The 13,039-nt window shown below is 33.8% G+C and overlaps 2 protein-coding genes across 3 annotated transcripts; one reads left to right on the top strand and one right to left on the bottom strand.

Moving 5' to 3' along the window:
• Positions 1–2,762: 2,762 nt before the first annotated feature.
• Positions 2,763–9,176, top strand: LOC119999865 (plastocyanin-like). Of its 2 annotated transcripts, XR_005468516.1 has the most exons (2): positions 2,763–3,411; positions 9,122–9,176. XR_005468516.1 is itself a non-coding variant. In XM_038847641.1 (1 exon), the coding sequence occupies exon 1, from the start codon at positions 2,844–2,846 to the stop codon at positions 3,342–3,344; it is 501 nt and encodes a 166-aa protein (XP_038703569.1). In that variant the 5' UTR covers positions 2,763–2,843; the 3' UTR covers positions 3,345–3,453. The 2 variants fall into 2 exon arrangements, 1 of the variants encoding a protein (XP_038703569.1); XM_038847641.1 differs by lacking the exon at positions 9,122–9,176 and having other exon boundaries at positions 2,763–3,453.
• On the bottom strand, positions 4,133–4,951 carry LOC120000753 (zinc finger protein 660-like). The gene is made up of 4 exons (XM_038848870.1): positions 4,938–4,951; positions 4,817–4,825; positions 4,294–4,612; positions 4,133–4,150 (listed from the first exon to the last, which is right to left on the bottom strand). Exons 1-4 carry the CDS (start codon positions 4,949–4,951, stop codon positions 4,133–4,135), a joined length of 360 nt encoding a protein of 119 aa, XP_038704798.1.
• Positions 9,177–13,039: the final 3,863 nt, after the last annotated feature.

Genomic DNA, 13,039 nt, shown 5'->3' with positions numbered 1-13,039 from the left:
TGTTTAGAGAGATGATTAGGGTCATTTAATGGACTTAATTAGAGAACAAAATCAGTCACATGGGTACTTTCTCTGTGGAATTAAATAATGGAGAAAAGGATATGGGGGGAGGTCCAAGGGTATTGGGACACGAGAGTCGAGAGAGTTAGTGGTCTTTGTTATTCTTTGTGTCAAATCCCACGCTCACTTGCCTCCACTTTTACACGGAATCTCTGGCGGTCCAAACTAGAAATGATTAGACCTTATCTGGTACGACGTTGTCACCTCCTCTTTTTGTAATCTAATTATCTTTAAATTTGTATATAATGCTGCTGTTTATTTTATCTGTCACAAAACCAACGGAAGACTCTAAACAAGTAGGGGTGTGCATCGGTCGGTCGGTTCGGTTATGGACATATTTTTAACCTAACCAAATTTTTTCGGTTAATTTCATCCATTTAACTGAACCATCATTTTTTAGACGGTTAACCATCGGTTCGGTTAACCTAAAATTTCGGTTTGGATTTCGGTCGGTTCGGTTAATTCCAAATATTTTGGGTCAAAGTCAAAGTCCAAAGCTAAAACACAAAAACCTTATATTTTGGGCCAAAGCCCAAACGCCATTGATTTTTTTAGATCAATGGCCCAGAATTATAGTACATAAATATATTTTAATAAATAATAATGATATATTAATAAATAATCTCACCTTTTAATCATTTTATCATTTATCACCTAATCAATAATAAATAATAGCATATCGTACAACATGATCTTTTAATCATTTATTATATATTTATATTATGTGTAATGTGTTACTAATTTAGCATATAATATGATTTATAATGTTAGAGTTTAGGATTTATAATTTTAGGGTTTCAATTTATAACTATATTATAGTTAATAGGGTTTAGGGTTTACATTCATAAAGTTTTATAGGGTTTAGGGTTCCCATTTAAAAAAAAAACAAAAGGTTTAAGGTTTTATAGTGTTAGAGTTTAGGGTTTATATTATTAGGGTATAATTTTATAGGTTTAGTATTTTATCGGTTAGGGTTTAAGTTTATAACATGACTATAGTTATATAGTTAATAGGGTTTAGGGTTTACATTCATAAGGTTTTATAGGGTTTAGGGTTCCCATTTAAAAAAAAACAAAAGGTTTAAGGTTTTATAGTGTTAGAGTTTATGGTTTATATTATTAGAGTATAATTTTATAGGTTTAGTGTTTTATCGGTTAGACTTAAGTTTATAACATGACTATAGTTATATAGTTAATAGGGTTTAAGGTTTACATTCATAAGGTTTTATAGGGTTTAGGGTTCCCATTTAAAAAAAACAAAAGATTTAAGGTTTTATATTATTGGGACCTTTAACCTTAGGATTTAGGGTTTAATGGTTTATAGTATTTGTTTTGTCATATTATTAATTTCATCATCATATTTAATGATGATAAATATAAATATATAATATATTGAAGGTATTACATTACATGGTAAGTTACTAAGTTGGTACTTGATAACGTGAATTAATATTTATTAATTGATGTATATTATATTTATTTTGAATTTTTTATATGAGTATTAGTAGATTTTTTTTAGAAGAATATAAGTATGAAATTATTAATATGTGGAAAATTAATAACATAATTATATATTTATAAGAATAACCATATATATATATACACATATTATTACATATTTACATAATATCATATATTTTCGGTTCGGTTCGGTTAATTTGGTTAATTTTTTATGTTAACCGAACCATTAACCGAAAACCGAAATACTCACAAATCTCTAACCGAACCGCCCAATCGGTTAATATTAACCGATAAATTCGGTTAACGGTCGGTCGGTTCGGTTCGGAAATTCGGTTACAACCGAAATTTGCACAGCCCTATAAACAAGGCTAGAAGACTAGAACTGTATACCCAGTTTGGGTGGACGACGTCACAAGTCTTTGAATATAGGATAGTTTAGTGGTATTAAGTGAGTTACCGAACGATAAATGGGATTGGTGCTCTTAATTTTTCTGCCAACTAGTATTGGCGAGTGCTAAGTCTAAGAAAATAAAACCGTGGGGCCAATAAAGTAACGGAAAATCGTATGGAATGACCCAAAGCAAATAAAATAACAAAATATTACTAATGCGGTGCTCATTCGTCTCGTGGTTATCTTCTGTTGATCAAATGGTGGGCCATGGCATGATAGGGCCTGGTACACTGAATGGTAGACAAAAAAGTTCTAATTCAGGCCCACAGTGAAGCATATAAACTCAGTCCAGTTGTCGCCATAATAGAAATGCTGTAATGATGTATGCTCCGGACGAAATCTATCCATACATGTATACAAAAAGGGCTGGACAGAGAGATTCGTGTCAAATGGTTGTACTTTTATCTTGTAACAATTCGAGGCCGTAAAAATATACTGTCAGTACAGGTATTTTCCTTATGGGCCACAATGAATCAGCCCATTCAGAAATATAGTGGGCCGACCAAATGGTCCAAAGCCCACGATCCCTTGAGTGAGGCGAAAAATATCTCCACAATTAAAAAAAAAAGAATTATTTCATACTCCTTTTTCTTAAAATGGGCTGGACTTTATGTCCCAAGGTCAATGGGCCAAAACCACTACATTAAAATAGGCCCATTAAAAGTCAACATCCACTCCGCGTCGTGGGCACAGCAACATCCAGACCAGCCAATCAGAGCGATCCTCAGCAGATAAACCCATTCATCTTCACCATTCATTAAACCACAAAACAAGAACCTCACATCTCCATTCCTTCACTGTATTAAAAACCAATCCTTATCTCTTCCTCCTTTGAGCAAACCAGAACAGGATTTTAGATTTCTATCTCATCAATGGCCACAGTTACCTATGCAGCTGTTTCTATCCCATCTTTCACTGGCCTTAAGGCAGCAGCCACGACCAAAATCAGTTCCCCTGTCACGGTCTCAGCTTCTGCTTTTCCAAAATTGACCATCAAAGCCTCACTCAAGGATGTGGGTGCGGCTGTTTTGGCCACTGCTGCAAGTGCAGTCCTGGCCAGCAATGGAATGGCTATTGAGATTTTGTTGGGTGGCAGTGATGGGTCGCTGGCTTTTGTTCCAAACTCCTTCTCTGCAAGTTCTGGCGAGGAGATTGTGTTCAAGAACAATGCTGGGTTCCCACACAATGTTGTGTTTGATGAAGATGAGATACCAAGTGGAGTTGATGCCTCGAAGATCTCAATGAGTGAAGAGGATCTGCTCAATGCTCCCGGAGAGACTTATGCTGTGACTTTGACTGAGAAAGGGAGCTATACCTTCTACTGTTCCCCTCACCAGGGAGCTGGCATGGTAGGAAAGGTTACTGTCAATTGACTTTGTATGGGACGACCTGACGAACACCTCTTCTATGTATTCTTCATTTTATTGTTTTGATATTGTAGATTTGTGGGTAACAGTACGTTATTTGAGCAGGCGTTCTCTTTGTTATTGCTTTTATTATATATGTTGGTGCATTTGGGCTTTTAAGTTTGATACATATATGAGACCTGTTTGCCAAGCAAAAGGCTAAATAGCAGCGGTGGGACGAGTTGCACGCACTGACGACGCATGGCAGAGGAGAGGAAGAGGGTTTCGGAAATAATTGACGGAGGAACAATCACTCCGTGTTTTCTATATTTTCAAGATAGAAAATGAAAATCGTAAACCAAACATCATTTTTATATTTTCAAAACAGAAAAATATAAAATACTGGAAAAATCTCAAACCAAACAACCTTTTTTTACAAATGAACATATATATGACACCGATACCTTTTTTTTCTTCTTTTGGCACGATTCCCGAGGCACGAACATATGTATATTCATTATTTATTGCTTGTTTCTAAAATCACCCCTCATCTTTTTCTTTTCCACAATTTAAATCCCTACACTTATATTTCATTTTACTTACACCCTTAGTCTCACACCTCAATTCTACCCAAAAATTAAAAACTAGTTTAACCGTAACCCTAAAAATCTAGGATTTTACAATAGTCATCAGATAAGCTAAAAGCACAAAAACCAATATGTATCTCTCAAAATATCAGACAACAAAAAGTCAAAAACCAATGCATATCTCCATAGTCATATATTGTACAACCTGGATCAAAACCAATGGATCTGTTAATGTTTTGCCTGGCCCTGCAAAATCAACAACCCACATTTTTATGGTAAAAATAATAAATCAATGATATAATTTAGCTTAAGCATTAATTCCCCTACTTACTTGTTCATGAATCATATGATGCCTAATGGTGCTTTTCAATTTGATGGATTTGCATCACTCTTTCTGTCTTGAATACGTTATCAGAGTCTTTGCACTTGTACTTCAAGCGCTTATGCGTTGAATGGTTGTGACGGTCAAGATCAGATGGACACTCAAATGACCTGGGGCAGTTGTAGCACTGGTAATTCTTCTTTTCATGCACATGAATATTGTGCTGATCCCTCAAGTATTTATTTCCAAAAAGATGGGGACAATGTTTGCACTTTACTTTTAAATCCCTATGCACTTCCTGGTAATGATCTTTAAGTTCAGTAAGATGGTTGAAGCCAACTCTAATGTTGTGATCATGAACACAGGTATAAGTAAATTCGTCCATTCTGAAAAAAATATTACATATGAACCATCAGAACATGTCAAAACATCCATAAAGAATTAAGAAAAATAAGAGTCTGGCGTCTAATCAAGAACATCACATTTCAAATCATGTGTGTATGTAATAAAAAGGATGTGCATGTACCCAAAGCTAATTTGTGAGAATTCAGAACTGAAACACTTTCCCAACGCATAGATTGAAGACATACTTTCCACCTCTAATCAAGAACATCACACTTACTAAAATATAAAAAAAAAAAAAAAATTTGCGAGGAGGAATAGGTTAAATAATTAAAGAAACGGCGTTGTTATATTCACCCCCAAAATTACTTTTTACACCCCATTGTTAGTACTAGGTAGGGGTGCTCACGGTCCGGTTAACCGGACCATGAAGCTCAATCCGTAACCAAACCAATAATAACGGTTTGGCATATGTTAGAACCAAAACCAAACCATGTAACATCAAAACCGTTAGAAACGGTTAACCGGTTAACCGGTCCGGTTTCGGTTTGGTTACGGATTTAGGTTTTATTTGAGTTTTGAAGGAACATATATCCCAACCTAAAAAAATTCATGAACAGCACAGGACACTTAATTCATAGACACATAACAACCAAAACCTATTGAACAAAAATAAAAAAATTCATGAACAACACAATATACACTTAATTCATAGACACATAACAACCAAAACCTATTGAACGAAAATTCAATACCCGAATGAAGTGTCGTATAGTGTATTCATGATGTAAACTAAAAGCCTGAGTTTAAAAGAGTTAACTATAAAGGAGTGAAATCCTTTTTATTATACTAAATTTCTAATTTGTAAATTATAATTTCTATTTTAGTATTTTTATAGTTAATCTAACGATAGATAGCATATGTAATAATATATTATATATTAATGGTCTATATTAAAAGATATTATAGTATTAAATATTATATGTACCGGTCCGGTCCGGTTAACCAATGGTTATAAAAATTCAAAACCATGTCCGGACCGACTTAACTCGGTTGGTTTCGGTTTTTGAAACCGTTTGACCAAACTCGGTCAATCAACCGATCCAAACCGGACCGACCGGTTCGGTTATCGGTTTTGGTCTGGTTTTCGGATTCATTTGCACAACCCTAGTACTAGGTAGCAGTCTTTTCACCTTTGTGTCAGAAAAAACGTTGGAATTGTTGATTTAATTAAAATACTCATAGATATAGTCTCTCTCTCTCTCTATGCTCCTCTGCCTTGGAATTTGCCCCATCCCTTTTGTAACCTCCACTTGGGTTAAGAAATATATATATATATATATATATATATATTCCAATAGTCGAGTCATGTCACCACCATGTAAATTTCATTTTTAATGAAAAAGACATCATTTAAATTTGTTATTTGAATATTTGATGACAACATTTTTTTTCTTTGGAAAACTATGAACTTCAATATATATCTTAAATGAATATTTTTTAATATTATTTTTTTGAACAAATTTAAAAATAAATATTTTGTCTAATTATTGTATCCTACCGATAGGATACTTATGTATCCTATATCGGTAGGATACTGATAAGCTCATATATTCTCTCATTTTAGTACTCTCTAAACTTGGTTTTTGTTAGAGGATTGGCTTTAAAAAGGACTTATTATTTTGTTTTCCTCATTTTCAGTTTTCTCGAACACTTGGATGGTTTTTGATGAAAAAGGGTCTATTTTGAGCATTTTGAAGAACCGTCAATTGAAGAATAAAGCTAAGACCTTGAAGAAAGTTGGAGAATATTTTGGGAATTTTAGGTGAAGCCGATTGACCCAGATTTTGAAGACAAGTTGACCCGAAATATGATCTCGGCAGAACTGCGCTATCTGTGAAGAAGTGGGTCTAGAAGATTCCACATAATTTTGCTAGAGACGTGTGAGATAGCCCTGGAAAACTAAGACATCAAGCTTCAATTTACATATTTTTGGAGATTTTTCTAAAGGGCGTAACATGGGAAAAACGTTCGAGACATCCAGCAGTCCAGTTTCCTAATCAAAGAAGAAGTCGACCTCTTTCCTTTTTGTTGGTTTATTGTTTTGGAAACCAGTGGTTGCCATGAGATTTCTTTGGAGTTTTAGTATTTGTTTTAGAGGAAGTTCAGGGTTTGAAAGAGGTTATAAAAGGAGGACTTCATAAAACTTTTCGGGGGGTTCAGACACTCAAATATTCAGCAGACTTTTCTAGGGTGTTCTCCAACCTTTCTTGTGGTTTTCATTCTTGACTATGTGTAACTAAACGCTTTGGCTAGGGCTTGATGAAATCTTAATATGATTCTCTAGTTTGTTTATTGTTCTTATCTTTGATTGCTCTTTTGATGTTGGATTTCTAATCACCGTGCTGTATACTTGTTTGATTGCTTAGATGATTGGTCACCAATTAAGTTTTCAATTAAGTAATTTGATGCAAGCTCACGTAGATACCATACGGGGTTTGGGACCAGCTTCTTGTGATTAGGAATTGGGAACGCCTAGGGTAGATACCATACTCCTAGGGTTTACATGGCATGTTAATGAATTCTTGAACTTAAGGACATCTTGCATGTTCATATTTGAGTTAGATACCATAACCAAATTGCATGTTAAGATAAAGGAATTAGCCTAGATACCATAGGTAATTCACGCCTTAGTGGATTCGCCAACAACATCGATTGAGTGGATTAAGGGTGAGGTAATCAACAACTAGAGAGGATTATTAAGGTAGATTCATTGTCCTAGTGCTTTCATAAATTTGCTTTCACAATCAAAATCAACAATTTTGTATTTTCTTTACTTCGTTACTTTGATTTCATCGCTCGCTATCTACAATCAACCATCTCTCAAGAATTGTTTCTTTTGCTAAGTTTAGTATAGTAGTTAATCGTATTGTTTGTCCAATCCTTGTGGTTCGACCTCGTTCTTGCATAACCTATTCTACTACGATCTTGTGCGCTTGCGAGTATTTTAATTTGGGATTTTTGTTTGCTTATTTTAAGTGATCAAAAATTGCTATCAGATACATATGCTATCGGTAGGATAGTCATATCATCATCAAAACGTGTCAAATTTAAGGTCAAATCTACTTCTCTAGGCTTGGCGATTTTATAATTCTTGTGACAAGCAAACTTTAAGAGATACCAATACGTGAAATCACAACCATTTTATGAAAGATACTGTTTCATGAAAGATACTGTTTTATGAAAGACACAGTTTATGAAATATACTGTTTTATGAAATACACTGTTTTATGAAAGACACTGTTTTGTGAAAGATAATGTTTTGTGAACGACACTGTTTATGAAAGATACTGCTTTGTGAAAGATATTGTTTTATGAAAGACACTGTTTTGTGAAAGATACTGTTTTATGAAAGACACTGTTTTGTGAAAGACACTGTTTATGAAAGACACTGTTTATGAATGATACTGTTTTATGAATGATATTGTTTATGCATGCAATTTGTTATTTATTTAATAATTTGAAGTATTTTGTTCATATAAGAATTTATTCATATATATACGTTATTACAACAATAAATGAATAAATATTAAATTATTATTTGTAATAGTTGTTAATTTACTTTAATATTTATTCAGAATGGATAATCAATTCATTATAATAATTACTAATTTATTATAGCAATTATTAATTTATTATAAGAATAATTTATTTATAAGTATAAATATTAATTTATAATTTTTATGAATTTAATTTAATAGTATGTTTTTGTAGTTTATTAACAATTTAATTTATTTCAAATAAATATTTCATTTAAATGTAAAGTTGATGGGTCCATGATTTTAAAATAAATAAATTAAAAAATTGACTAAAGTTGGTGGGTCCCATGATTTTAAAATAAATGAATAAAAAATTGACTAAAGCATGTGGGATCCATGTCTAAGAAAGAATAAAAAAATAAAAAGCTACTCCTCCTATGATGTCTTTTCATGAAGGGTGTAAAAAGTAAAAAGAGGGGGTGTTAATAGCATAACGTACTCGCAGTTCTAAAATCTTGAAAAAAAAAGGGATAGATGATTAGACCATCACACTTACTAAAATATAAAAAAATTAATTCGTGAGGAGGAATAGGTTAAATGATTAAAGAAGGGACTCACAGTTCTTGAATCTTGAAAAAGTGGTAGATGATAGATGAAACTTGCAAAACAAGAATTACGCCTACGGCTACAAGCAAGAAAGGGACGGGAAGTCATCATCACGCGTATTAAAAACTGAAAGAGAATGTACTTACGAAACAGGATTTGGCCGAGAAAATATACCTTTCTCTGACAGATGAGATTAGCGATGACACTCTCTTCAAGCGGGAGTTATTACACCTGAGAAAGGGAGCTATACCTTCTACTGTTCCCCTCACCAGGGAGCTGGCATGGTAGGAAAGGTTACTGTTAATTGACTTTGTATGGGACGACCTGACGAACACCTCTTCTTTTATGTATTCTTCATTTTATTGTTTTGACGTTGTAGATTTGTGGGTAATAGTACTTTATGTATTTTTCATTTTATTGTTTTGACATTGTAGATTTGTGGGTAATAGTACTTTATTTGAACAAACATTCTCTTTGTTATTGGTTATTATCTTGGTGCATTTGGTCTTGAGTTTCATACATATATGAGACTGATATGCTTCTTTGCCAAGCAATACAGTACAGTAAGAAATCAAGAAACGGAATGTCAAAAAATTGTGGATCTTGCAATATATAAAGAAGAAAAACCAATGGATCACCAATATAACAGAGTTATCAGACAAGTTAAAGTACAAAAAACCAATGATAATTTAGCTTAAGCATCTACATATGATTTTCCCAATTTCCATACTTACTTGCCCATGATGACTATTGGTGTTTTTTTATTCGTCCTAGTAATCTCAATTGTTGAGGTATATGAAGCAGATTTAAAATACATGGGAAGTCATATACCTCAACAACTGAGATCACTGGAATGAGTAGTATAATTGTTTTCAGTATGATGAATTTGCATCACTGTTGTTGTTCTGAATACATCTATTGCTGTTCTGAATACATTGTCATAATCATTGCACTTGTGCTTGAAACACTTATGCATTGAACGGTTGTGATAGGCAGAGGCAGAGGGTCAATCAAATGGATCGCTGGGATGAGTAGTATAACTGTTTTCAGTATGATGAATTTGCATCACTCTTGCTATTCTGAACACATCTGTTACTGTTTTAAATACATTGTCATAATCATTGCATTTGTGCTTTAAACACTTATGCATTGAATGGTTGTGATAGGCAAAGGTAGAGGGTCAATCAAATGAATTGGGGCAGTTCAAGCATTTGTAGTTTTTCTCTTCATGCACATCAACGTTGTGTTGATCCCTCAAGTATTTTTCTTCTAAAAGGATTTGGACAATGTAAACACTTAACCTTTAAAGCCATGTGCACTTCCTTGTTATGTTCTTTAAATTCAGCAACATTGTTAAAGCCAACTTTAATTTCATGAACACAAGTGTAAATTACTTCTTCCATCCTGAAAAAAATTACATCTGAACAATCAACACTCGGAACACATGGTTTATAAGAGGTAATTGTAGCTCATCCCGCTCCATATTGCCCCTCCCACTCCATATTGCCCACCATGAATGGTGACTTTAATGTAAATGTTAAAATGCAAGGTACTTTAAAATTGGAATGCATCGAATCAAAAAGGGTTCCCACAAATCAGTTAGGTGGGTTGGGCTTCATCTATTGTATCAACATCACACCTCAAATAAGTCTATAAAAATCAGAAGTTTATTATTCCCCTCCCTTGCTCTGTTGGGCCTTTACCATAAAAAAAACATATAAATTTGTTGGGTCCAACCTTATGGGGTAATAGGGTTGGACTTTCTTTATAGTCACAATGATGAGCTGATGATAATATCAACATCGGACTTAAGTAAGTACATAACATTCTATAGGAGACAGAATAACATCCAAAGTAATTAAAACATTCATTAAACAACATATAAAACATTTCCAAAAGAAAACTAACTCTATACAATTCATTTGGGCAAATATTCATGGCTTGGGCCGCTCGACTTTTTCAAGCCTAGGCCCAAACTCGGTATTGATCATCGGGTTTTGGGTCAGACTTGATTGAGAAAATACAGCCCAAGCTTGACCCCAGGCCATAAAACTCGGGCCTCAGGCCGGGCTTTGATTATCTTTTTTAAAAAAATTTTGGTTGTTCTTTTGGACTGTTTTTTAAAAGATATATATGCAGAACATATATACACATGCAGAACATATATATATACACAAACATAAATATATATATACATGCATAACATTGATCGGGCTTCCGGACAGGCTTCGGGCTGGGACCAGATCAAAATTGATCTAAGGTGTCGGGTTTCGAGTCGGACCCCAAAAATAGAGCTCAGACCCACCGAAGACATCGGGCCAAATAGTGACCCCTACAAAAGATTGAAAATAAAAAACAAAAGATGCCCTTTAAAAAATTTCTTTTTTGAATGATAGAAGGAAAGATTTACATATCCCAAGTCAAAAAGAAAGAAACAAGTTTAGGTGGGAAAAGGTGAAAGCTGCTTTTGCCTTTCAATAATTTTCCTTCCACGTGATTGTCAAATCACTCCCACCACTATTTCCATTTCCATCTACAATTTCTTAGATGAACCACTTAAAAGAAATCAATCTGCAATCTCTTAGATGAACCACTTAAAAGAAATCAATATGGTGTATCTTGTTTTTGTCATAGATAATTGTTTCTTATTTCTATTTTTTTTTCTTGTATAAGGTAATTTGTCTTGGAACCATTGCTTGATAGTTTAGTTGGTAAATTTTTAGGGTAAAACTGTATGGATTTGGGAAGCCTTAAGTTCAATTCTCATTATATCATTGCGTGATTGCGTGAGCTTTTTTCCAACTTACCCAATTATTTAGGTAGAAAACTTATGTGCATGTAGACTTAATGACTTGAGTGTAGGCCCATATTCCGATGTTCAAATGATAAATTTGTAAAATATCGTTCAAAAATAGTTTTGTCTTGTATTATAGGCACTAGCTGTAGTAACTTTTTTTCTTTTTGAGTATGAGTATAAGTACAAATACAATATACGACACACCACCAAATCAAGCCTAAGAAAGTATATGTGTCAACAGGTTCTACGCAGAAGGCATAAACCAAGCCCACGTAGGGGTGGACTAAGCTCACACACCTCCTTATAAATATTCAGGAGGATGTGAGACTAGAACTTATGACCTGAAGTCAGGGACATGTAACATTATCACTAAACCAATGGCTCAATTGCAATTATAGTAACTTTGAAGAACAATCCGACAAGACATAGGATAAAAATGCTGAAGCAATGACCCACAATTCAAATCGAAAACTAGAACATTGAAATGATTTTGTTTTAATTTTGGTGAACTGTTGTTAGGACCAAGGAATCCATTAACAAAAACCAAACAGTCGAATATGGAAACGATAAATTCCCGATGATGCCTAGATAGCTTAGTTGGTAATGGAAGCCAAAATTCAGCGATTATATCAAATCCAATCAATTATTGAAATTAACTATGCCTTACGTGTCATGAGTGAGGTGACCTAAACTAAAATCATATTTGTAATAGTTTTAATAGTCTTCGGTCTGTTTATCAATATGAAATCCACATAATTTTTTAAAATTTAATAAATAGATTGAATATTTGTGATGGCACTGCAGTGTTGTCAGTGCAGGCCCTCGTCCACTCGTTGAGTCAAAAGTAAATAAATGAGTATTAAAATTTCAGAATTCCAATAGTGTTTCTTTGGAAATTGAAGATTCAATCCGTACTCACCTTGATGATGATGGACAGAATGAATCACGCAACGAGTGGAGCATATCAAGGGCTTGACTTCCCCGAACTGTTTTTGTAAAGAATTGTCGTGGCATGTTTGTTCACACTTCACACTGCTCATTTAATTATTGGCACTGGGAGTATCCCAACATTTCTCTGTTTTATTTAATAATGTCTCAATATATATTATATGTACAAGTCCAGATGTGGGCCAGTCTGTATAGCCAGTTTGAGCTGGACATTGCACTAGTTAAGGACAATTACTGGATCACCACGCAGCATATAATATACCAGAGATTTATGATATATCATTTATCAAAAATTCTACTATTGGGAACCAATAATTTGGAACACCTTTGTGAATATGAAATTCAATGATTGTTATTAGAGTAACCATAATGATGTGGTTTTGTTGGGGTCAACAAAATGCGTTGAAGTATGTGTTTTATTGATGTGTTTGAGTATTTTGATGATGTGGTTGGGACAATAAAATGTATTGATACAATAGTATAAATTTATTGGCTTGCTTTTTAGTGTAATAGATGTGGGACCCAACATAGATTTTTGTGTAATTGTGAGTGTGATAGTTGAGGTGGGTCCCAAATATGAT

The sequence above is a fragment of the Tripterygium wilfordii genome, chromosome 6 (genome assembly GCF_013401445.1).
Source record: "Tripterygium wilfordii isolate XIE 37 chromosome 6, ASM1340144v1, whole genome shotgun sequence".
NCBI lineage: Eukaryota > Viridiplantae > Streptophyta > Magnoliopsida > Celastrales > Celastraceae > Tripterygium > Tripterygium wilfordii.
Note: the sequence above shows the minus strand (reverse complement) of the source record. Positions and strands in the feature narration are given on the sequence as shown.